We start from the raw sequence: 27,076 nt of genomic DNA on the forward strand, positions 1-27,076 counted from the left end.
GAAGAAAAAGACCGGAATTAAAAAAAAACAAAGAGCTCTAAGATATTTTAATTCACGAGTTCACTGGACTAAATTTTCTCTAGTACTTTTTAAAATATATGTGGATAGAGTTTCTGTTGCTATATATTTTATTAAGCTTGTGTATTTTGTATGAGGATAAAAAGATACGTTGACGGCGCCGGGACGTCCAGCAATCGGAGCGTGACATACATACACACATGTCGGTGGGTTGAAACGTTAGGAAATGACAGAATTGCAGGATAACGTTCATTTTGTTAGAGGGTCGTGCGAGTGGCAGTAGTGAGTATTTAATGCCGATAGGATATTTTGTTTTACGAGTTAACTTACTTTTGTGTGCCACTAAACTTAATGTACATACGTAAGCACCGGCATAAGATTGCAATGGAACGAATTGTCTTTTATTTCATTTTTAAGAACCCGGTCTTTGTTTGTTGTTCGCTATTGTTTCGTCAGTAAAACGATCAGCGCAGTTCTGGTACATTAGTTACTTTTAAATCTTTGCGAAATTTTAAATGTAATGGCGTATGCATAAAAATTTTATTCAATTCCGAGTAACCAGTTTTTGTTAAGTTTCAAATAATGATTTTAAATTGCTTTTCATGAATTATTTATATAAATATTTTAATATTTATTATTTTATTTATAAATATTAAAATTAATTTAATTTTTATTTTTACATATAGATGGATTTAAATATTCATAAAAAAAAAAAAAAAAAAAAAAAAAAAAAAAAAAAAAAAACAAATAGATAAAATTATTTTATTTATATAAAATATATACTTTTTTTAAGTGATGAATGAATAGAGTTTGACGAGTGAAAAAAGAAAAAAAAATTGTTTCATTACGTCTATGTAAGTCTAATTTAGCTGACGGTACACTTCCTTCTGTCAATGAATATTCTATTTTACTTTATTAAAAAAAAAAAAAATAAAAAATAAAAGTCAGCAAAGGGATGAAAAAAAAAAAATGGTCAGCTGTCAGGTTTAAATTTGAGTAGTTGACGCCGCACGATAGCTGGTGAGTTGGTAGACGACAGCCGAGCAAGACAAGAGCGTCAATGAAAATTTTATGACCCCTGCAGCTGTTGTCCTCATTTCGCGAGTTTGCAAAACTTAAAAGATCGTTACTTAACTATATCGCGAGCCAAATGAGGACAGCGACAGCTATCACGGTGAGGACGAATAGAGAGCCAGGACAATGATAAAAGGACAGACCAAGAAGTTGTGGTCATATGGACGAATCCAAGACACGCTGCGGTAATTTAATTTATATACACACTCACATATCTTCACGTATGGATGTATGGATGTATGTTTGTATGAAGACATAAGTTTAAAATAAATATCCGTTTAAACAAGTACATAAAGTTTATGTAAACCCGTATCATGCGCAAAAGAAGCAATTACACTTTGAGTTTAACGAACTAAACTACTCAGTCTGCAAAAGAGTCAACGAGGCTAAAGTAAACTAGTAACCGTGAGAGTTACTTTGGCAAGCTTTCCAATATATAATTTAAAATTTATATAAATATATTATGCCAATATTAAAAGTGAACTGATGTGTAAAATATGTATTTAAAAAAAGTTTCAGTTTGTCGGAGATTTATACAGAAGTAAAATAAATGTATCTGTGTATCCGTATTTATCATTACTTTTATTATGCATTTTTTCCAAATAGCAGGCTTGGAAAAGTAATTCCATTAGCGAAAGGATGATTCATCAAGGGAGGGGTTGTTCCGTATTCCCCTAGACTTCCGCGAGGGCAAAAAATAAGTAAGCCAAAGCTAAAGGGAGAGACGAAACACGAGTCAAGATGTCGACCTAAATCGAACGGCGATCAGCATTGTGTAGTCATTCATGTGTGTGTAATATTATTATTACAGTTGTAGTTGATACAGCCGTATAGTAGGAGCTCAATGATATACAATGTGCTCGTATGTCATAAGAACACGGGCGAGGGGGTGGCTATGGGTTTGGGGGCAAACAGTTTCCATCCCCAAACCTATTGTGCTTTATATAATGTCAATATATGTGTATATATATTTATATATATGCGTGTGTATGTGTATGTGTGGGTATGTTTACGTGTATAGTTTTGATGATATCACGCGTAACGGCACTCAGCTTGCGAGGGTAGGAAAAAGACTTGGATGTATATACCAACTGGCGCCAACGTGACCATTGACGCTGCTATTGGGCGCCGACGCGCTGGACTCGTTTAGTTAGTATTATAGCTATCCTACAACGTGATTTTTCATTATTTTACGAATTTGTCCTTTTATTTTAACGAAATTAAATAAAGTGGCTATAACTCGATTATTTACTTTTTTATTAACTCGAAAAATGATTAGACTTTTTATGATGTGCTATCACATTTTCACTGTGGAATAATTATTTTTTCTTTTTTATTTACTTGGTATAGAAGAATTAAGAGTAGATGTAAATTATTTGTTTTAGGTTTCATAAAATTATTTGGTAATAAATTTTGAAATTTTTATTGAGGTCTTAGGGAAGTAAGGGGCGAGTCTGAATATTCGCGTGGGATTTGTTTGAAGATCGGGGAATGTAATTTAAAAATAATAAATTTGATGTATTGATAATAAAAAATAAAATGATGTAAGCATTCTAGAGCAATATTCCCCAATAAAGTACAATATATAGATATAAATCTTTAACGACAGCATATCAGCTAGACATTAGGGTCGAATATTATTCTTCTGAAGCAATGTCCCTATTGGCCCGCCGAAAACATCTAAATGTTTGGCATCGATTCAGAAATACTTAATATTTGCACCTAAGATAAGATGAATTGCGTCGAAGACGTTGTGTTGTCGTCATATTTTATGCAACAATATAAATATATTTACATATATTAAAAATATCGATGGTAAGAAAAGTAAAAAAAAAAATAGAAAATTATAATATTGGATTTTAAGATTAATAAAAAATTTTTCAGGCGACTTAAGATTTCTCAGGGGGATGTTTGTATTGGACGAATAAGGATGAGAAGAGATGAGATGAAAATTCTTTTGAATCCTGGGGAATTCAAGTGTGCGCGGCTCTGTAGTGTGGGATATACGGTTTTGTAACAAAAGGGGACAATGAGAAAAATACAGGCGCTGTTGCAGTGGGATAGAGTGAAGAGCGCAGACGGCTGCTGAAAAGGGCGGGTTCGAGAGGGACAGAGACAAGGGCGATATCCAAGCGTCGAGACGCTTGGCGCCACTTTGCCGCGACCCAAATAACAATAATACCCAATGGCGAGTGCGTCTGAACATCCATGAAAAACTATGAGAAGATAAAATATCAGACATTGTCTTCTGTCGAATCATAATAATATTATTATTTTATCGGTATTCTTCAATGCAACAGTAACCGAAATTTTGCAATAATAACAATAAGTAGGACAATGACCTAAAGATTGTCTGCTAAGTCAAATATATTTTTTAATCTATTGAATAATTATGTTAATTAAAAAATTTTTATTTTGCCTCTACTCATTTTCCATTTGTTGTTATAAAAATTTATATAGAATTAACATATATTAACATTTTTATTATTAAACAATTAAATAGTACATTTTTTTTACTACCGAAGAGTTTTGAACTGTAGTCAAAAATAAAAATAATTAAATTCCATAAATTGAAAAAAAAATTATACTTTATAATTGAATAGAATTTTTGAAAAAAAAAAAAAAAAAAAAATGCATTTAAAATATTATCAGCTATATATTTCTTATGACAATATGAGTAAAAAAAATGAAGTATCTTCTAGTGATAAAATAGAAAAAAATACCAAGTAGATGAAACATCGATAAGTCAGCCGGTTTACTTTATCTACTTGCGCCATCTGCGTTGGTGTAACTACTGAATTTATGGTGAAAGACCGATAGCAGATACAGGGACAGTAGATAAAGTCCTAATCATCCAGACAACCTTACTAATTTATCACTCGTCATAAATCACGTCAATAAAATAAATTTAATTCTCATAATCTCATTTATTTGAAATTCATTTGAAAAATAAAAAAATCCACATGAAAAATTAACTATTCCAAATAAAAATATTTATATTTATATTTAAAACTCTTTACTGCTTATCAACCAATTAGCAGCTGGATAAAAAAAATAATTAGTTAGTATATTTAGCGATCAGGATTTAGCAGTTCTTATCAGATGTCCTTGACCGACATACTATCAATTATTAAATAGCTTTATTTACTTACTTTGCTAACGTATTTCTCTATGGACTGACATTTACTCAGCGATTATTTTGTCATTTTATAGTCATACAATAAATTGTAAATCCCAAAATAAATAAATAAGAGTATTTTAAATGAATTATTAAACAAATATTTCCTAGTCAACTAAAGTAATCTGCTTTGTTACTTGCATCATCATTAACAATGATTATAGTAACTAAAAAAAACACATGTTAAAAAAACTACCTTCAGGCTAATAGTCAACTAACTTCTTTTTTTTTTTTTTATAAATTGATAGATAAAAAAAAGTTGTAAGAAGTAATTTACATGGTCATGAGTAAAAGATACCGCGATAATATCAATTGTACATTTAGTAACTAGTCTATACAAGATATATCTGGAAAGTTAATTAATATTATTCAAAATTCCAAAGTAAGCAGATAAAACCCGAAAAAACCAGCTAACGTCAAACTTACTAGTTATGTTACTCAATAATAACCTAAACTGCTTATTGTTTGTATCGCTTATTTTCTACAAAAGTAAGTTATGATTAATGTAATTTAAAGTAATAACATTTAAAACCCTATTTGAATATTAATCTTCCAATCTACGCAATTGTTATTTGTATCAATTGAGAGCGTGTTGTTTTCCAAAATTTTTTTCATATAGATAAAAATCGTTTAGTAAAGAGTAGAAGAAAGATTGTAGTCATAACCTTTAATTAAATTGAAAAAAAGTCACTCGAGTTTCGTTTTATTTATTGCAATTATTACTGTCTAAAAATATTTTTACATTTTTTTTGATTAGCTATACAGTTTTGTACAACATATAATTTTGTACTCAGAGGAATTTTTAATTTTAGTACTCTCTAAAGCATGAATAAGTGAAATGAGTGAATATTCACCAATTCTGAGTGCCAACCGAACCACTTTTTAAAATTACTAGTTCAATTTGCACTTGGAATTAGTAAACATATATCTTTATTCTCACCAATTCATGCTTAGAGAATAACTAAAACACCTGACCTAAGTATTTATACATTTAGTTGAGGTGCTTATGGGCGTTTAATGCCGGAGTGAATCCGGATTTTTTTAGAGCGGTGATTTTGGAGTGACGCGGGTTTTATTTAAACCCGGTCACTCTGGTCCAGAGTTTAAATGCTTAAACAAATATATATTTAATAGAAATAATTGTTAATAAGAAACATTATTACTTCAATAAATAATTTGTTCAGGTGTTAATAATAATAATTAAACATGTTTTTAATTTATAAAATTTTTTAGTAACCTACTAAATTATAATTTCATATAATTCATATTGAAAACATCAAATTATTCAATGGTTACAGTGATCTAGTTTTTATGGGAATATTTTATATTTAGGCACAATATAAAATGATAGCTTTAACTTCGTAAGCGAGAGTTTTTATTATCATTATTATAGTTTTTTAAAATTATTTCGCGTGAATATACTCTCTAAACATGAATAAGTGAAATAAGTGAGTATTCACTAATTTTGAGTGCCAACTTATTTCAAAAAGTGGTTCGGTTTGCACTTGGAGTTAGTGAATATTCACTTATTTTTACTTATTCATGTTTAGAAAGTATGAAAAGGAAGCTTGTAATTATTTCCATGCTCAATAGAAATGTCAAAATATAAACTAATGTCATTAGAAATTTTTTTTCAAATTAATATTTTCCAAAACTTTCCTTCGGAATGAAATTTATTCTGAGGGAATAGAATAAAAAAAAATCATCCACTTCACAACTTCGGATTCACTCCGCAATTTTTTCAAAGTATATTTATATTTTATACATATATATTTTTTTGATGTAGCCTGTCACAGTATTAAATGCTATCAATGCAACAGTTTGGCCAATTTCGATTGTAACATTGCACCCGTCAGCAATAAATATCTGCGAGATTGCCCAGCAGTGTTCCATTGTTGCCGCAAAGTAACTTCCGCATGTAACATAACTTACTTAATCACTGATTCACTTATGAGTGTGAATGTAACTGACAAGTGGGAGTTAAAATTTTTGAATAAATAAATAAAATGTAAGTAGGATGAAAATAAAAAAATGCGTATTTAGATCAATGAAAAATCCATATGTGGATTTTTTTAAATTTCATTATCGCAATTAATTTATTTATTTATTTAAAATCCATAAAATGTCTCACTCATGTCTACTACATTCACACTCATATTGAATTAATTATAAATAAAATATTGATTAATATTTTTTTTTTGACAACAGTTTATTTCAAAGAACCGACACAATATGTTACGATAAGAGAATGCGCATTTTTGTTGACGGAAAAATATGGGTGCTACAAAGGAAGACAAACCCGAGGAAGCAGTCAGACGATTTGTGAATGTAAAGACCAAGACGGCTGCAATAGATCTAGCATTACTTTTTGTAACTTATTTATTATTATTGTTATTCAATTATTAATCGTGTTTATTAAATAAACGGATTACAAATTTTTTATAAGTACACTCGTAAAATAAGTAGAACATTTAAATTAATTCGAATCATCGCGATAAATTGAGAGCAATAATTCGTACCGTTCATCCAGCCCTTAATCTTAGAAACTTTTTTTCGTCATAACTTTCAAGTTCATAGCAATTATAATATCTTATCTTTTACGCAATATATAATAATTATTATGAAAGATAATAAATTAGTTTTTTAAAATAAATATAATTTATTTTTAATGGAAATAATTCAATTTAATTTATCATTTATTTCAATTAAAAATAACGGGCATTTTTTTTTACTTTTTAAATTATTACTGTAATTGATTAATTAAAAAAAAATATTTATGATATAAATTTAAATAAAAATACTTATTAACAAAATAATTTATTAATTTTCTGCTCAAATAGATATTGAATAGTAATGTTATGATTATCAAGTGATAATACTGTATGAGCCCTTTTGTCTTGCGTGTTTCGAGGTCATATTTATATATATGGTACAGAGGGTACATCTTTATATATATTGTCATATAGTAAAGTATCCACCGGATCCATTTTATTTTGCGTGAGTAGAATTGGCATTGACATAAAAATGAATCTCGGAAGATTATTGTATGTTGTATTATATCTACAATAAGTGTTGGGGGAAAATTGTAGAATAAGTGATTCAATAAAATAATTCAATAAACGATTCAATCATCACAATTTATCATTATAAAATATTATATATTTATACAACTATATTTGCGTTGACCCGTGAGAGTAAGCAGGGAACAACGATGCCGATAAATAAAAAATTAGTGTACAAGACATAACGTAATACAAGGCGCGATAAAAGTTGTCAGTGCATTCTCGGCACTCAGATAAGAGGATCAACGTCGTCGTTTGGTCGTCATCATCATGTACGCAGCAGTAACAGAAGCATCTAGCCGTCATCGTTGGGTTCCATGTCACAGGAAAAGAAACATTATCCACTCAGAGCTCTGTCGGTTCTCTCTTTCGAGCAACCACTTTACTTTGTGCTCTAGTTTAGTTGTGTATATTCACCACCTACCTATTTTAACCCCTCCCACTCTCTCTTGTCTACTCATTCGTATATATCTATATATATATATATCTATTAACAATTTTCATAATGCCACTTGTCATATACCATGCATGTATTTTCAATATCATTCTTTTCAATAGGTTTAAATTTAAAAAAAATAAAATTTTTTCATTTATTACACTGTAAAAAATTAACGGAGTGAACATGGAGTGAGGGGGAGTTTATTTTAATACTAAAGCTCCGAATCGGAATTAAATAAAATCCAGTTCACTCCAAAATCACTCTGATGAAAAAACAAACTTCCCATTTACTCCGTAAGCGGAATGATTTTTTTTTTTCAAACTCCTGAACGAGTCAGAGAAAATGTCAGGTTTATTTTTAGTAAAAAAATAATAATATGCCATATCTTTTTACCGAAAAATATTTTATGGTAATTGAAATTATGTAATATTACATAAAAGTAAAAATTTTCTCCAAGTCTTTGACGTACAGAAAATAAAAAAAAATGCATTGACAAAATGTATGTTGTATAGTGCTGGTGAAATGAATATTCATAGAAAGAACTCAAAACAAAATATCGATCGACCTTTGGGTCTGACTTGGTAGCAACGAGATTTGAGATGATCCCCACTAGCAGTAGTAGAAGTACAAGCAGAAGTAGAAGCAAAAGCAGCATAGAACAATATAGTTCCATCTCTTTTACCCGCATTACCTCATCCCGATATTAACGTCTGCGTCGGTTCCTAGTTTCTGTGCACACACCGTTGGCTGTCCCATGCACATTGGTCCCTCGATGTGGTGTGGGTGTTGGGAAACGTCGGTCGTGGGGTGGCAGAGCGGTGCCAACCAGTGCCGACGACATCAACAGTTCTGTCTGAGCTCTCGAAGTCGTGGGGTCGCTCGGTCGGTAGGTCGGCAACCCCGCTTTGAGAATTTAAATCTCTCTCATTCAATCTCGAGTCTTCAGCTCGTTCTATTCGGTTTTCATTGTGCTACTCTCAAGTACACTTAATCCTCTTGTGATACTCGATACGTCTTTCGTCGTAAGTACAATACTAAATTGTCGATAACACTCTTTTATACTGTGACATATACTTTTATTTAACGAAATACGATTTTGTGCTAAAGGGTAATCATGAAGGCCCATACACTTGTCGTGGGCGCCTGCTTCTTACTCAGTTTATCTGGTAAGTTAATAAATTTACTCATTAATATAAAAATTTTTAGCTTCACAATGAAATTGATTTAAAATAATTGGCGGTGTTAAATCAATTTTATTGTTATTTTTCTTTGTCTTCCGGGTTGCTAAGTCGATTTAAAATCGTTTTTATTTTTTTAATTAACCCAAGTAAATAATTTAAGTAGGATGTTATCGAATCTATTAAACAAGATTTTAATTTAGTTCGGGGGTTGATTTTTATCTGATAAATTTGTGTAATACCTGAAAATATATATTTTAAGTAGTTTGAAATTATAAAATCTGACGTCCCTTTGTCTATATCCGCACCCCTTGGCGACAAGGGCGCAAGCGTCTGTCGGATCGATGACGATGTTTCGTGCGCGCGTCCCGGCGCGGCAAATAGAATAAGACATGTCTGTACCGTATCACTAAAAAATATACATATATGCATACATGTCCTTTTATTCAATATTACATAAATATGCATTTATATATTTATGATTTTTAGTGTCTTTGTAGAGGAATTATTTAATTGCAGACAATGCTCTTGAAATGTGTTATCACATAGATGTTTATTATCACACGATTGTGATTATAAACGATACAATTGTGCTAACTGGAGCGACAATTACTAATGTAGTGTCTATACTAAACCCAACGGAGATCCACAAGATAGTTAAAAAATAAAACTTACCTATAAGTAGACGGAATATAAAAATGTATAGGAAAAACAAGTCGGGCGGAGGGTAAGAGTGGAGGCGGGGGTCAAAGAGAGGAAGTAAAATAATCTAAAGCCAATGGTTTTATATATTTTCATGATACGGGAAAAATAAAGCGAGACAGAAAAATATGGAGTTTAACGAGAACGAGGCGATCGCTTCGACGTCATTGATATACCGACTATACATTTTCTAGGCCACGTTTGTAGGTATACACCTAGCTACATTGATTTTCAAGCAGACCATGGCCAGGGAATCATTGGTGATCCGGTTCGTTCATTCAACCCTCAACTACTTATTTAAATTATCAATAAATCGTTACATAATTTTCTTTCGCTGACTAAGTATTTTTTTATAGACTAGAAAATGTTAACCGGCAGTGAGGACTTTTGTAGGCTTAGTTTATAATGGGCTATTTTTATCTCATCGTCTAGGATAGTAAATATTAATTTTATTGTAGGGAAGATTAAAAAAGTAAACTCATAAACTTTATTTGTTATTTTTATGATCTTTTTCCTTGTAATTTTTTTTTTTTTTTTTTTTCAGGCATTAATGCACTTGAGTGTTACGTTTGTAACAGCTACACTGACAGTCGGTGTGCTGACAAAGAACCACATCCAAGTCTCATTCAAAAATGTGACATGCTCTCCAGTGGTGGTACCAAGTACACGATGTGCAGAAAATCTGTCCAGTCTATTGAGTTTGTAGTAAATGGATGTATGTATATATATATATATATATACTTTAAATAAATATTTATATCACAGTTGAATGTAATAAATAATTTTAAAAAATTCTAGTACCACCAGAGGTTCGAGTAATAAGAACCTGCGGTTACGACGAATCGAACTACAAGGGCCGATGCTACCAACGAGGAGGTTTTGGAGGCCGACAAGAGGTCTGCTCGTGCTTGACTGACCGTTGCAACGCAGCGACGCCGATCTTTGATAAAGCACCTCACTTTATTTTAATGCTTTTGTGTATTATCGGTAGTGCCGTGCGCACCATCGGCAATTAATTAAACACAGCTCTTGAGCTTGTCGTAAACGGGCCGTCGAGATCCGGCCGATTATGATGACGCCGGACTTAAAAACGTAATGTCATCATCATCGTTTCGGACTCGTAGAGAAAATTTAAATAATAATAAAATTTTAAATTTAACAACCAGAGTACCATTTATTAATGGCAACGAAAAATATTTAAAAATAATTTTCGATCGCGTCGAATGTTCATGTTGTTGATTGCGTTATTGTTGCCGGCGTGACGGTACGTCCGCGCCTCTCCTTAAATACAATCTCATTGATACCAAAAAAATAAAATATATTAAAATAATAATAATAAAAATTAAAGAGATAAGATAATGATATTGATATTAAGGAGAGATAAAAGGTGTATGTATAAATGACCGTATGAACACGCTTAAAATTATTATTGCCGTATAAAATGCACAATTGAGAGGTGGTTGGGCCCTGGTGGAGTATTAGAGTATGTGAGGTAAGTGTGCGCAGTGAGTAAGTGCGCCAATCCATGCATTTCCGTCCGAAATGAATGAGTTTGCGTACACTTACCTACAGCGCGCACTTGCCCCACCACTCTATCATCAATCATCACTATTAATTAATAATTAAATATTAATTATTAATTACGGGCCAATTCGCATGCACGGGGAATTTAATTGTGACCCCGTTGCCTCGAGCATTACTCACACTGCCTCGAAAAAAAATATTCTCTTTAAATTACTCTTTATTATTTATTATTTATTATTATTTTTTCCTTTTTTTACGATAATAAATATTAATTTATTCTTGATCATCATTGTTTTTATCAAATCGTTGGCTTAGCTGACTTGTTTAAACATACGCGGTAATATAATTATTAGCTTAATATGTGATAAAAAAAATTGAGTATGATATTTTGTATTTTTTTTTTAACGTTCCGATGATGCTCGAGAAAAAATTAATGGAAAAAAAAATAATAATAAAAGTAAATTTAATTTAATAGGGAGTCAGCTCGGGCACTGTTCACACTTTATTAAATAAAAAAAAAAGTAATGTTCTGTGTGTAGAGCTTAATTAAAATAAAAACTACAAAATGAATGCGTTATAAATTTTAAGAGAGATTATTGATATAAATAAATATAAAAATTAATAAAAAAATTAATAAATAAATAAATAAAATATAAATATGACTAGAGAAGTCTCCTTGTTCTAGTGGAATCAATGTGTATCGTGGATATTATCATCGCGATATTTCATTATTTAATTGATTAAATTTAAAAAGTTCGAACAAAATAAAGAGTATATTGTGTTAATAGATAAATCCTTTAGAGATTAATTTCTTTTTTTCTTTTTTAGACCTAATATTTGATTACTTGTTTTCCTGACCACTAGTCTAGTATTAATTTATTTTATTTAAAACGTTGAAGTTGTGGATTTTTCAAAAAAGAACAACGTGATTGCGGCTCAATTGTTTTGTTATTAAAAAAAAATAATAATTTCATTTGTTATAAATTTAAAAACACATTTATATATAATTTGTCGATTGCATAATCTTCGTCGTGTTTTTTTCTCACGCCAATGGGATTTATAATTTAATATCTAGGAATTAAAACCAGGACTCCGTACAGGATTGTGAGAGATAATTTATTAGGATTTAAATATTTAAAAATAAAATAAAAAAAAAAAATAAAATCACTTTTAAAAATTAACTTCCATACATTTAATGTAAATTGTTTGGCTCAAGTTAATTTAAAACTGAAAATGAATTTTAAAATTACACGGGCGTTTGTGAAAACGTACCTGATAGTGAGGTAAATAAAATCCTTGGACTTTTACTAAAGGTTAAATGTCAAGCTGTCAATCGATAAAATAAATATACGTAAGGTAATTTTCACTAACAAGATTTCTCATAGGTTTCTATTATTGCTCTAGATGATTTAGCTGTTGGAGTAGAATAGTAGACGATAATTTTCTTCTGATAATGGTCTATCCTGTCCAACCAGCGGACTCGTCAAATCGATCGTATCCCAATGAAACCTACGCTTACTGTCAAACTCAATCCCCCTCAATTTTTTTAAATCAACCACAACAACAGCCGCAGCAACAACAGCAACAGCAATTAATTTACACTCATTATAACTCTATTCCAACTTGTACAACATCAACAATCCCACAATATATTACTCATACACGGAAACCTGGATCCTTAAATATACGCGATCAAGGTTAGTTTTCCTGATAAAAAATTTTAAAAAGTATTTCAAAAAATAAACAACATACATGTATTTTTTTTTTATCTAGATAATTATCGTGGAATAAAAAACCAAAAATTAAATAACAAAACAATTAGAATAAAAGAATTGTCTGGCCCTATTCAACCATTAACTTATGCGCCACCACCACTGGTTATATATGACCCAGTTCAAAATCACATATCATCTCCCCTAACTCCGGTTTACTTTAGTCAATCATCGTGCTTCAACCATGCCCCTTATCCCAGTGAATCATACGGCAATTATAATCACAATGTGGCCTCGCAGCCTTACTACAAGACTTCTGAAGTACAAAATTATTTGATACCTGAGCCGAAACTTCCCACTCAGTTTACCGCAGTCCCACATAATTATTATGCTGCAAATGTACAGAAATCCGTTTTTCCTTGTTCTGTTTACTCTAACAGTATCAGTGAAGCTCATTGTAAAGCTCCAGGGCAATTGTATACCAGCTCTAGTCTAAATTTGAATCCAAATGGGAAATTGATACCTGCATTATCAATCGCAAATGAGGTGACTAAGTACTCAGAGAAAGTATTTCAGGAACATCGTCTTCCTTACACAGAGACTCTTGTAGATAACAGAAATATTTCAAAGCCACATTCAAAATCTGACGTCAGGATTTTGAAAAATTTTGGGAATGAAGAAAAATATTCAGATGAGTCATTAAATTTTGATTTTACTATTGAAGCTGAGAAAATGGTGTCGGCTTTGTGCAACACTTCTGCTCATGAAGATAAAGACGAAGATAATAAAGCTGAAAATCAGGATAAATTAGTAATGACAAATGACAGTGAGAGTGATAAAAAAAAATACAAGCCCTGGTATTTAGAAGAGTATGACGAAGAGATAACGACTAAATCAATCGCTACTCAAACTTTTGATTTATCAGAGGAATCTACTTGTCCAGAGTTTATTCGTAAAACAGTTAATTGGGGTTGCAATGAGGCAGAAACAATCTTGAATGATTTATCAAGCTCACGACAAAAGTGGCTCACTAATTTATCTTCAGCGACTAAAACAGCTCTCGCCAAATCATCAACATGTTTTCCTGTTTTTGCAGGTGACAAAATTTTTTCCCAGGATTTAATAAACTCACTTTTGCGTATTAGCAATGGCTGGCTGATTCTTGATCATTATTTAAACAAACAGCACCATGCTAATTTAAATGATAAATATGATAATGATTTGCTGAAATCCTTCAAAAATTGGGAAGTATTTACTGGCGATCTTTTAGAAAATGTTATTAAGACTTTTGTAAAACTGGATTCTACTTCTAAAAATGACGACGACCTTTCTATGAATCCTAATATGCACTCATTTCCTGGTGATGTTTCTCTATATATAACTTATGGACTTTTTGGAGATACATCTACTGTTGGTACTAAAAATAATCCTCCTTCAGTAAAATCTCTTAATCGCTCCTTACTTAGGAATACTTTGAATGACAATGAACAGAAGGACAGATTGTCAAATTTTGGCCGTGAAAGTAAATTACGGACAAGATGGACTATAACTGAGCAGACACGCTCCAATGATTGCTTACAAAAATCTAACAAGCCTGATTGGAATTTATTTACAAGGGAATTACCGACGCAAATTGGCTCATTGAATAATCAATTGTCGCAGCAAAAATTACATTACAATTTTTTAATAACTCCTGAAGAATCTACAGACATTCCTACGCAGTTTTTTCAATTTAAACAGACATACGAAAGTCAACCATGTGTACCAAAATACACATTTGATTTAACTTCCAGTATAACAGAGAGTAGTAATTTAATTCAGCCAATTTTAACCAATGAAAATCGTACATTTTGGAATTCATGTATTACTCCTACGCCTATTTGTAATACTTTTCCGTACAGAAGTGGAAGTTTGAGTAACTTAAATAATAAAATGACGTTGTTGGGTCAAATGGAGACTAAAAAAACAGAAGTTAAAAATTTAAATGAAGGAGAAACGATAAATTTGTCTGCTTGGTTCGCGAGTATGAGAAATAAACGTATAGGAAATGGATCAGAAAATTCATCAAACTCAACATCTAATTGGTGGAAATCCTCAAATAGCATTTCATCAAAATTTCGTGAAGAGGCAGCTAAATGTGGAGCCAAAAATACAGACTCTACTTCAACATTGCGAAATGATATAAATCGTCAATTGCGTACACTAAAAAATATGAGGACCATTCAATCTGCTCCATGGACAGCTAATCATCTGCTAGATGATTCTCCAAAAAGTAAACGTCACGATGTTTATGACAGCTGTGAAGATTTACGAGTTTACATGAAACCCGGCAGCTACAATGTCCCGAAAAAAAAATGTCAGAGTCGTCGCAGTCGCCGTGATAATTCAAAGTCAAGCAATACTAAATCAACACAATCTTTGGAATGTGATGTTGCTAATAAATCAGTTAATAATGCTTCGTCGTCTTCGTCGACGTGCTCACAAGATATTTCAAAAGATTTCGCTTGGAAAGCTGCTTGCGCTTCGGCAGAACTTCTGCTGGATGCTTTAATTGTCAAAGAAAATTCTAAAATTAAAGACAATGAAACTTTCTCTGGACTCGTGAATGACAAAGCTGTTGAAGAAGAAGTTTGTGAAGAAGTTAGAGTTGATAAAATAATTGAAGAAAATTCTGATGAAGTTAATGAAGAAAAAGAAGAAAAAATAAATGCAATTGATTATAAAGATAATAAAGTTTCTGATGTAAAGTGTAAATTAGTTGATGCAGATTCTAGTCCTGTATTACAAGGACATCAAAAGACTAATGTTAAAACAGATTCTTGGTTGATTCGCACCCTGAGTAATGCAAATGAAGCAAAAAATACTGGAGATGAGGGAGAAAAGATTAGAACTGAAAAAAATAATGACAGCGTTGTTTTGTGGAAAAAGGACGACAACAAAGAAAGAAATTCAGATTTTTCACTAGAAACCAGTCATACAATTGCGGTAATGGCTTTGGTTGATGTAGTTGGCAAAGCAACGTACTCAGAAACTGTCAGAAGATTCTCAAATTCCGGTAAACCGTGTGCTCAAACTACCCCAAAGTCTAATGACAAAAAGAAAGCCAGTAAAAATTTAAATGGTGGACTGGGCGTAAGTGATGGGAAAAACGAGTCAGACATTAAGAAGGCGGCGACAGTAACGAAGCAGGAAGCTTTGAAAGCAAGGTGCGATAAAGTAACAAAGAATAAAAAAAAATTAAATAAAAAAGAAAATGGTCAATCCGTCTGGTATAGTTCTCGAAGGAATAAACAAACGTGTAATAATAATACGCCTGGATTTAATTATCCAGTACCACTTGATTGAATACTAGTGAGCATTCATCGAGCGCTGTGGCGGATGGATGTAACTCGTGTATTCTCGGTTTTTTATTACTTTTCGAAAGCTTACTGTTGCTTTTTTGTTAAATTTTTAGAATTGAGTGTCGAAAACCACCAGAAAGCCGAAAAAAATCAGCTAATCTACCACGGAATCGATGGATACAAATCAAAAAATCATGTTTACTTTAAATTTTACACTTGTGTTGATAATTTTTATCAACATTTTTATATGATTATTTATTGTTTTTAATTTCAAACGTTATCACAAGGTTTATATTCTATTTATTTACATGCATCTATTGACAATAATTTATTCGTTACTTTACTATAATTTTTTATTTTCAGAATGATAAAAATATTTAACTGATGAATTGTCATGAGAAAATTCATTTTTGCCAGTTCAAAATAATAATCGACAATTAAGTTTTCTGTTAAAGTTTTAAATAGTTGCGAAAATTACTAGAACTGTAATCACAGTTTGGAGATAAAATAATTTTGTTTATCATTGGAAATTATCAGCGACACTTGTCAATGATAATTTATTTAGAATGTGTCAATTATAATATTTATAATTATTAATGTCTTATCAGACAATTGAACATTATTACAACTATGTCGTAGAAAAATTTCTACCAAGTAATAATGTAATTTTTTCTAGATTAAAAAAAAAAATATTTAATATAAATATTAATTTTTTATGAGATAAAATGATAACTTATCTCGTGAAAAAATAAAAAAAATTACGACAGAAAAATAAATAATTTAAAATAAAAAATTTTGAATATATAATTGAAGAGTAAAATCGAGTTTTTGATTTTCTGTTCGTGTAATTATTATAATAATTAATCTATAATTTCCAATCCCAAGGAATGCAGAGAACACCATCACTCATTACTGAGTAATAATGGGTTATCCAGAGCATTACTCCTTCTAAAATAGGCCCTAAAGTTGATTTATGCTTGAGTAGATTCTCGCAGCTCTTGACCATCAGATCAGGAGTAATGCTGTCGTCTTTATTTAAAGCTAATAACCCTAGTTCTTTAATCGTCCTATCATGCAGTTCACGTTCTACATGTTTTATTCTGCAATAAAATATATTATTTTATATTAATCTATTTACATAAATCAGTATATTAAATTTTAAGTATCAAATAAATAAATTTTATACTTATTGTAATGATTTAGTCTCTTTGTAGCTTCATCTAAATTATCAGTTATAAAATTAACAAGAAGAAATCCAGGACACGATGATGGCACAATAAACTGCCCAGTGGGTGACAACATGAGAGGTCCTGCCTCTCTAAGTTTATAATTTTATATAAAATAAAAATTATTTCCGTTAATTTGCTGAAATTTTTAATTGAAAACTTACGCTTCGATTACTATTTCATGGGAAGACAAGCTGGGAGGCCATGAGCTCGGGTACTTGGATCTACCGCGATAGTCTGATAGTGTTGTCGTCAACTGTCGCAGCTGAGATTCATACTGGCCGACCATCACTTTCGGCATGAACTTCCTGCACATATAGAGCACTCTGAGCCTTACAATTACTCTGTAATAATTTAAACTATAGTACACACCGTCGGCCGATTTTGATGTCCAGCAGAACACGTGAGACAGCTTTCTCAAATGCTGGAAGTCGCAGTAATACTGGATCGTATTTTTTAACATTTTTTATTAACTAAAAAAAAAATTCTATTATAATATTTCTTATTGATAAAATTTTCTAATAAAAAAATAATAATAAACCTGCGGCTTTCGTGATCTATAATATTTTAATAGACACGTTTTTAAAATTCATTCATCTAATTTTTATATCCTACTTTTATTAATCAACCTTTTGATTATTTTATAATCGGTAATTTATTTCAGCAACTTTTTTAATTACGAGTCTAAAAATCTCTAAGTAAATTATAATTTCTATGTAATTGCTTAATTAAAAAAAAATTTACATCTAGCCAATTATGTCGAACTTCTCCAGAATTCAACATAACACTTCCTTCCAAACTGATTCCCGTCCCATTGGCGAAAACCAGCGTCCGATTTTTCAAAACATCCATTTGTTCCGGATGATGTCGAGCTAAAGCTTGAAATGCCAGCAAACATCCACGATAGTGTGCAATATTCCACCCGCAATCCCAAGTGATATCTTTGAGACCTAAGTCTTGGCACAATATTTTTTCTAATTTTTTGACTTCTTCTCTGACCGGTCGGCATGCTTCCAATTTAATGTGGGCTTCGTTCACATGTTTGTCCACGTATGCCCTTGAAAAATTATATATTAATCAACAATATAATAATTAACAATACTTCATAAATTAACAGAATATCATACTTAAAAGTGTCAGGCTCCGCATTCATTTTCCGTCTCATAAATATCGACATAAAAAATGGATCATCTTCTAAATCTGAAAAATTAACCCCATCCCTCTCGACCCGTGGATCGTACCGGTACTTAAATTTATTATCTTTGACGGGCTCTTTTATCTTATCTACAAACGTCGTCGATAAATTACATGTTTTCAAAATAGATAATATTGTTTTCTTAACATCGACTTGGTTTAATTGAATTTTGACTAAAGTAAATTTACCAGCTTTTACTTCTTTTTCATCCTTTGATCTCAAGTAAAATGGTAACGTTGTAGGCTTTATTGGCCTCTGTTGCTGCAGAGATTCCAACAATAAACTCAATTGTTTCAATGAATTTTCATTGACAGTCTGCAGATAAATTTATTGAAATTAGTGTTAATAATTATTAGGGTAAAAGTACCATTTGAGGCCACTGCTCTATTTTTGGACATTTAATACTTTATTTTAATTAATGAAAAAGTACAAAATAAAATTTCTATTGTAACAGTGAGGTAGAGGTATCTTTTTATAAATTTTCAAAATAAATTATCTCATTAGGTCTGTTACAAATTCTTTTATTTAAATTTTTAAAGTATCCAAAATATGATCCTGAAGTTAGTAGACAAATAGTAATTTTTGGATTTTTTTTTTTCACCAAATCAATTACAAAAAAAAAAAAAACTAAAAATATGCGCATGTAGAAAATTTTAAAAACTACAAGTGCAATTTTTTCAAATATTTTTTTTTATAGTTTATCGTCTAAAAAAAAAATTAAAAAATTATTAGACGTCTGCTAACCAGTATCATTCCAAAACTGGCCAAAAATGCTATCTCACCCTACTTAAAAAACAAAAAATAAAACAAATAGATTAAAAATTTTTACTCTTTGAGTAGGAAATTGACCAAATAAATCTGGATGAACAGTAAAATAAAAAGGCCGAAGTGCTGTTGAAATTTCTCCAGTACTTAAAGCTCTGACTGCATCATTTCTGCACAAACTAATCAACAAATGTAATTAAATATTCTATATTATTTATTAATAATTAGGAAATATTAAATATGACATACCTTCTTCTAAGTCTGCACAGCATTTTATGATAAATAAAATATCATTGATAATCATAAAATAAATAAAACACTCTTTGTTTTACTAAAACACACCGCACTTGTGTATACACTGATATCTGAACTGTATTTAATCGACTGAATGAATAATTTTCTTGTTTCAACCGCGTAACAATTAAAAATAATAATCGTCAAACAAAATAAAAATAATTAATAACTACTCATGTAATTGAAAAATACGCGATATGAAACGCAAGACACAATGGATTATCGCGCCACTGTTGAATTTATTTTTAGATAAATACTGAGGATCATTTTGTGTGTGTATATATGTATATACAAATGATTGAAATCAAATGATTGCAGACGTCATCAACAAAGTAACGTACGATAATTGAAATTTTTTAAATTTTTATTTACGTAAGCTTACAGTCAATTGGAAGTGAATACTGGATCGAATTGATTGATGATAATAATAATAATTGCATTGTAATTGTTGTAAAAAATGATTAATTATCACATGATTAATTACTGGGATTTTAAATATAAATAACCTATGCTAATAAATAAAATAAATTGAATGTCAAAATGAGGGGACTTTACTGCTCCCTTTCATGATTTTATTGAACTAGAAGTCACATGTTTATCAGCTGATTTACGTCAGCTGTGTAAAGTTTTTTTTTAAATGTCATCAATGTGTCAAGTTAAATGTCAAATTCATGCTCCAAAAATTTTAAAATTTTTTAAATTTATAAAAAATATTTTTTTAAATTGGATTTGAATTATAGAAAATTTTTCTGAGATTTGTTAAATTTTTTCTGTAACAAATTAATATTTTTAATGAATTAGACGTTGCCAGTGGATGAAAATATAGCCAACTTTTTGATCAACTTTGAGAAAGTTGTAGAGGGCGCAACTATAGACGTTATCTGTCAGTTTGACAGATAAAAATATTGGAGTATTTTATTTAAAAAGTTTATGGATCAATGATGTGAACAAGTTTTTAGTATTTTTAAAAAATTAAATTATGTCAAATAAAGCTGATGACCCAGAATATGTTTTGGTTGTTTTAAATTCTCTGGGTTTTATTAATGTCACTGCAGAAATGTTGAAAACTTTTATGAAACGTAATTAAATAATTTATAATTTTAATTTAGTATTTATAAAAAATAATCTATTCAAGTATTTATCGAATTTTAGAATTAAAGATGCATCGTAAATTAAAAAAAAATAATCACAATGAATGGAAAGAAAAAATGAAAAGAAAAATAATTTCGAGAAATCGAAAAGATTTAGAAAAATTTTTAAATGAAATTATACGTGATGATCAGAATTATTTACCCGAGTCCGGTAACGTCAATGAAATTAAAACTGCAAATGATAAAAAATATTCTGTACCTTTTCAAACAGAACGTCATCATGAAATTAGAGTAAATAAAGAAAAAAGTTTTGATGATAATAATAACAATAAGTCGAATTCGTTTATTGAGAAAACTCTAAAGCAAATCAACCAAGAAGATGCAGAAAAAAAAATTTTCGAAATTAGTAGAAAAGATACAACAATTAAAATCGAGTATAAAACTCCAGATGATTCGCGTAAAAAAATTTCAAGTTCTTCTAGAAAACTTCTATATGAAAAATCGGTAGATCCGAGTAACAAAATATTTCAAGTTGACGAAAATATTTCCACAAGTAGTAAAATACAACACAGTATGGATTTGAATTTCAAGAGTGACGGCGACACTTCTCATTCTTATAAGCAACTTCCTGCAGCAAAAAATACAACCAGTGTAAAAAATAAATTTAAACCATCTGATGAAAATGAAATTCCGATCGAAAATCTATACCATGATAATTCTATTAAAAGTAACTTAGATCTTTCAAGTTCTTATAAACAACTTCCTACAGCAAAAAACACAACAGCTGTAAAAAATAAATTTGATGCGTCTGATAAAAATGAAATTCATAAAATAGAAAAAACAAATCACGAAAATTTTAATGAAAATAATTTAGATATTTCGGATTCTTACAAACAATTGCCTGAAATAAAAGCGAGAAACCAGCAAATAGACAAATCCGTTCCATCTCAACAAATTCAAAGTCAACGAAATGATGTCAAAAGACAATCCAATAATAATGAAAATTTAATCGACAGTAACTTAAATTATTCAGACTTCTACGGTAATTTTTCTAAAGCAAACTTCAAAAGCAGTTCTTTAGAAAGAGTTAGTTTGGACAAAACTCCTCCAGAACAATATACTTTGCGAGATATAAGAGAACGCAGCCATTTGTCAAGTAGTTCAGGCAGTGACACTGAAACTGATTCATCTTATCAGCAGTTTGCACAAGCGACAGTGAAAAAAACTTCAATGACAAATGATAAAGCAGCTGGTGAAGAAAATCATAGACCGTTTATACCTAGTGGATTGAACGAAGTCAGTAATTTACGGTACGGTGATGCCAGTACCAGCGAATCCAATGATTCATATCGACAAATACCTAATAGACAACCTACTAAAGGAAATTCGATAAATAAATCACGAAATTCCGCACACAGTGTTCCCAATTTTAATGAACGTAGTGTATTAAATTTCAATAGTGACAGTAAATCATCTTCTGAACCACTTTCTCAGTCGAATGCAAACAAGAGAAAGGAAGAAAACACAAAAATTTATAAAAAACCAACTCGTTCACAACAATTGAAGCGAGACGACATTAAAGAGCGCAGTGTACTGGAGTACTGAAACTGATATAAAACAAACCGATGGCTTTTAGATTATTGACAAAGATTGAAAGAGGGCTACAAATAAGGATTAAAATTAATAATTACGATTTTAAATTACATAAAATATTTTCGAAGGCAATAAATGAAATAAGTTTACATTTAAACGAAGTTATTTATTTTTTATTTATTAAATCATTGATATTTTATGCATAAGCTCATACGCTCTGAAGAAGCCGCAATAGTGCGGCGGTAAATCGTAATAAGTAAAATACGTAACGATCGAGTGTAGCCTAACAAAATTATTATATCGGCACATCGGGTTTCCCGAGTGTGCTGAAAGTACGTTTATTTTTTTTTTTTTTTAATGGACGTTTTTCCCGGCTCATTATGGTAAGTAAAAGTTAAAATTCCTAGACGATTAAATGAATATGTAATCTTTACTTGAAATACATTTACTAATTGAATTTGATTGATTAAATAAATTTCTGTTAGAAAAATATAGAGAAAATAAATCAATTAATCTTGTAATTTAATTAGGTATTTCATCTGATTGGGCAAGTGGTAGGTTTTATTTTTTACGGACTCTTAGTAGTAGAGTGTAATGTAATTATTCGAAATCAAGACATCTGTAGTATCCATAACGGGCGCCGAGTGTACCTGGAGCTCGGGGAACAGGGAATAGTTTACGCTAAAAATGTGTCATCCGTTAAAAATTTGCCAAGACAACAGCAAACAGGTTCGCGATTGTACGCAACAAACAGTTCTCACGAGCAATGTAGCTTGGAGCTCGTGACCTGTCCGTCCTGTGCCATCACCGTGACGTTCAAGAGCCTGGCCTTGCCTCATTCCTGCGGTGACAGTGGCATGATGATGGACAGCCCGTGCAGGTGATGCCCTACGACATTATCATTTTCAACCTGCGCCAAGAATATTTTAAATCTTCAACCTTTTCCGTAACCGCGACCACGACCACGATAAATTTAAAAGTTTATTTTATTTTAGGTGCGACTATGTCTGGATCTCAGAGCCACCTTACGAAGATATCTCGGGAACACCGTACTGCGGATTGTATGCACCGATCACTTATAGATCCAGCACCAGAACTGTTTCCATTACTCTGCTATATAGTCAGTCACATAATCACGCTTTCACAATTGAATATGTTTCAGAGAGTATGTTTGTTGAAGACTAATTGGTTATTGATTATCAATTTTCAATTAATATGTACGACATTAAATTACAGGAAATAGAGTTAATTTGAAGGGCTGGGATCCTACGGTTACTAAAGGATTTAATGGAACTGTTGGTGGTATTCTTACGTCTCCATTTTTTCCTGCTAGATATCCAAGAGATTTAGGAATGGAGTACGTAATTACTTGTCCAGCTGAAGCACCTTTTTGCCGGGTCCGAGTACTTTTTAGTGACTTTCAATTGGCAACTGTTTCTATCATTGAGGTAAAAGAAATAAATATACAAATATGGACATCAATTGATCATTTATTGTATAATTTTGTAAATTTTTTTCGCTGCCAAGTTTTACGATTGGAATGGACAAAGATTGGACGTCAGCAGTGGCGCGAGATTCCGACCACCGATAATTGTAAGCTCTGGACCGTCATTGCTGATAAGATTCTACGCTAACGGAGGAACTGGTCTTGGTTATAAGGCTTTCTATTCTTATGTAATTGGACATAGATATGACAAAGCCATTCAGCCAATTACTGACTGCGGCGGATATGTGGAAAACTTGGGTGGCACTATTACCATGATTGATATGGTAACTGAAGGAGTAAAGACTTATGACTGCGTTTGGCTTATCAGACCCCCAAAAAATTTTCTTCACATGAAAACACATATGTATCTCAAAGTCATCACATTCGCAGACATGGGTAAAAAAAAAATGATATATTTTATTGATCAAATAAAATTTATTTCACTCTTTCTGCAGCTGGAAATACCGAATTGATAATTAGACAAGGTCCAACATCAGCATTGCTGCCATTGGAAATACTGAGGCATCCAGCAAGTCAACTTCTACCTCCGAGAATGAGGGAGCATATTACTCCAATAGTCAATGGGTTCCATGTCAGTTTACGAGGAACGTTTGGTGCTAACTCTAGGGTCGCGATTGCTTATGCAGCTTTTGGTTACATGGGTAAAAAAATCTGTTTAATAATTTGATGAATAAATTTTCAATCAGTCAACTTTCAAAAAAATTTTTTTTTAATTTTAGATTGTTTTTCTGGATCTGATTTTCTATGTCAGAATCATCGATGCATTCAGAGTCAATTGAACTGCGATGGATTTGATCATTGTGGTGACAATAGTGATGAGCCAACAACTTGTCTGAGAGGTGAACTATTTATTTTAATTTAATTAATAATCACTAGACTTAAGTGATGAAAATTATTTGGCAGATTGGGGAATGGAACCGCGAGACGGAAAATGGCATATGAACAAAGCAAATTACTATTTCCCTAAAATAGATCGTTATCCAGATTTAAAAACTGCTACACTAGTATTTGTAGCCAGTAGTTTAGGATTAATAATCCTCATTTCCGCACTGATTGTTTTGCTGTACCGGATGGGCGCTCGGTCGCGTCAGCAACGAGAACTTCAGTCACGTCTGCAGACAATCAGCGAACTATTAGGTATTTTATATCAAGTAACAATAATATAGAGGACAGTGTTCCAAAGTAGGTGAAAATTATTTCACCCTCAGATCGGACAGTCTTCGATATTGCAGATGGCGCCCGGATCGACGAGGCCGCTGTTCACGACGAACCGCCTGTTTACGAAGCGCCGCCGGGTTATGACGAGGTCATTAAAGTTGGCTTTGAGAACGAAGGGGTTAAATGCAAAAAAATACGTAACTTTCTGTGGGGGTCAAGAAGCAGGAGCTCCCCTCAATGCTCGTAATTTTTTACTTTCTATAAATGTATTTACCATTTCATTGAATAATTGTAATTATTTTGTGGTTTTTTATAATTATTATTCAAGGCAAGAATTACCCACATCATCAAATTTAGTCGTAGACCTCGCAGGAGCGAGTAGAAATCGTGAAACAATACCAACGACAGCCACAACAGTGGCATCAACTATTACGACAGTTAATCCCGTTGAGAGAATCCCTGAAAGTCCACCTCCACCTTATGTCACACCTCCTGGAAGTGTTCTAGATAATTATCGAATATGTCTATCACGACATAATGTCACTCGTAAATATTAAGCAACATTATTATTACATAATATAGATTCAAGTCTTATAATTTTTTTTACCACTCGCAGTATTTTAATTAAATTAATAAAGCCATTAAAAAAAAAATTTCAGACACTTCAGTTCCACTAAGCGTCCGAGGTGACCATACACGTCGAACCTGGAACCGAGCGACTGAATTACGTCGTTCATTACCAGATCCAGACGAAGTGGCGGCATTCCAACCTGATGGATCTATTGACTACGAGGCACTTGGTGCGTATCTTCGGAATTACGCTCCTCGAGGGAATGCCTCTGTTGAACCGTTTGATTCACAGCCGAGGAGCTTGCCAGATGTTGGTCTAATCACGAGGCCAAGATCCAACGGAGACTTCGCAGAGCGAGGGGACGAGGATGCGGACAGAGGCGGGGACGGGGACGTGGAGGACGAAGTAGAAGCAATTAGCTACGACAGTCGGTGTATCAATCTCAGTCGTAGCAGTGACAATCACCAATTACATGGATGTACTTGTGAAGGAGCTTGCGGATGCGCAAATGACCACAACACAGTTGGATCAGAAACCAAACAGGGGAGAGATGATAAAAATATAAAATCTAAAAGTACTATTATGAAACTATTGAAGTCTACATCAACTTCACAGACATCGACGAGCGTGCCAGAAGCTAGTGGACCCGAGCCGTCTACTGAAGAGTTTGAAGACTGTAGAAGACGTTCAATTTGTTCTGGAGACACTTACTTGTCTCTCGGAACAATGTTTAGCACTTGTAGCAGTCCTTATGAATTAGAAGAACACGATTTCACGTCAGAAACAAATAGTATTATGGAAAATATGAGTATACTTTCTAAAACACCATCTCGCACGCCTGTAAGAACTACGAGAATCACCATAAACACTACGAGTGACTTTAGATTTAAAACACGCAAGCATGTACGTAAATATGCGAGTTGTGATACTGACAGCTTTTTTGAAAGTGTCAAGGCGTTGGATGCTTTTTTGGAAAGACGTAATACCACAATGGTGCAACCGAGAAACACGTCCACGGTTGTTACACTCTTTGGCACGCCGGGACATCATCGACGCAGAGCTTTGCGATCTCATGGTAACCAACATGGAATTTTTAATTGCGTGCGCGGATGGAAATCCAGTGATGACACTCGTTCTAATTGACTTTTTAAATATTTATTTAATCAATGGCTTTATTGTTTTAACTTCAATTGAGATGAAAAAGTACAATTTATTTTTTTGTTTAAAAAAAATCTATTGCTATAATTTATTTTTTAATTTTAATTTTAATTTCAATAATTCCTAATAAAATATCAATTTATTCCACTGTTATTAAGAAACAAATTCAAATAAATAGACTCTACTGTACCTCAAAGAAATAAAATTATAGTTTATTTTAAAAAAAATTAATTGATTAATTAATTATATAAATTAATACTGAAGTAAAGTAGTGACCTCTTGTAAATTAA

The 27,076-nt window shown here is 31.7% G+C and overlaps 2 protein-coding genes across 4 annotated transcripts; one reads left to right on the forward strand and one right to left on the reverse strand.

Moving 5' to 3' along the window:
* The first annotated feature begins 8,604 nt into the window (after nucleotides 1-8,604).
* On the forward strand, nucleotides 8,605-11,968 carry LOC103574529 (uncharacterized). Its single transcript, XM_008553994.2, has 4 exons — nucleotides 8,605-8,793; nucleotides 8,879-8,937; nucleotides 10,196-10,366; nucleotides 10,450-11,968. The coding sequence occupies exons 2-4, from the start codon at nucleotides 8,886-8,888 to the stop codon at nucleotides 10,665-10,667; spliced, it is 441 nt and encodes a 146-aa protein (XP_008552216.1). The 5' UTR covers nucleotides 8,605-8,793; nucleotides 8,879-8,885; the 3' UTR covers nucleotides 10,668-11,968.
* Nucleotides 11,969-16,501: 4,533 nt separating this feature from the next.
* LOC103574527 (T-cell activation inhibitor, mitochondrial) lies at nucleotides 16,502-20,247 on the reverse strand. Of its 3 annotated transcripts, XM_008553993.2 has the most exons (9): nucleotides 19,664-20,247; nucleotides 19,479-19,593; nucleotides 18,838-18,964; nucleotides 18,582-18,738; nucleotides 18,199-18,511; nucleotides 17,827-17,927; nucleotides 17,619-17,780; nucleotides 17,415-17,546; nucleotides 16,502-17,328 (listed from the first exon to the last, which is right to left on the reverse strand). In XM_008553993.2, the coding sequence occupies exons 1-9, from the start codon at nucleotides 19,684-19,686 to the stop codon at nucleotides 17,094-17,096; spliced, it is 1,365 nt and encodes a 454-aa protein (XP_008552215.1). In that variant the 5' UTR covers nucleotides 19,687-20,247; the 3' UTR covers nucleotides 16,502-17,093. The 3 variants fall into 3 exon arrangements, with proteins under 3 accessions (XP_008552215.1, XP_008552214.1, XP_008552213.1); XM_008553992.2 differs by having other exon boundaries at nucleotides 17,619-17,762; nucleotides 18,582-18,964; XM_008553991.2 differs by having other exon boundaries at nucleotides 18,582-18,964.
* Between the last annotated feature and the right edge of the window lie 6,829 nt (nucleotides 20,248-27,076).

The sequence above is a fragment of the Microplitis demolitor genome, chromosome 3, assembly GCF_026212275.2.
Source record: "Microplitis demolitor isolate Queensland-Clemson2020A chromosome 3, iyMicDemo2.1a, whole genome shotgun sequence".
Classification (NCBI taxonomy): Eukaryota; Metazoa; Arthropoda; class Insecta; order Hymenoptera; family Braconidae; genus Microplitis; species Microplitis demolitor.

Bases quoted from the DNA above. Each gene is read 5' to 3' on its own strand.
- LOC103574527 (XM_008553991.2), bottom strand. From the start codon at position 19,686: ATGCTGTGCAGACTTAGAAGAAG. The intron at 17,928-18,198 runs GTAAATTTTTTT...TTTTTTTTTTAG, and splicing joins TTCGACATAATTGGCTAGAT to TTAATAAAAAATGTTAAAAA. The intron at 17,547-17,618 runs GTAAGTTTTCAA...TTATAAACTTAG, and splicing joins CATGAAATAGTAATCGAAGC to AGAGGCAGGACCTCTCATGT.
- LOC103574529 (XM_008553994.2), top strand. From the start codon at position 8,886: ATGAAGGCCCATACACTTGTCGTGGGCGCCTGCTTCTTACTCAGTTTA. The intron at 8,938-10,195 runs GTAAGTTAATAA...TTTTTTTTTCAG, and splicing joins CTTCTTACTCAGTTTATCTG to GCATTAATGCACTTGAGTGT. The intron at 10,367-10,449 runs GTATGTATATAT...AAAAAATTCTAG, and splicing joins TGAGTTTGTAGTAAATGGAT to TACCACCAGAGGTTCGAGTA.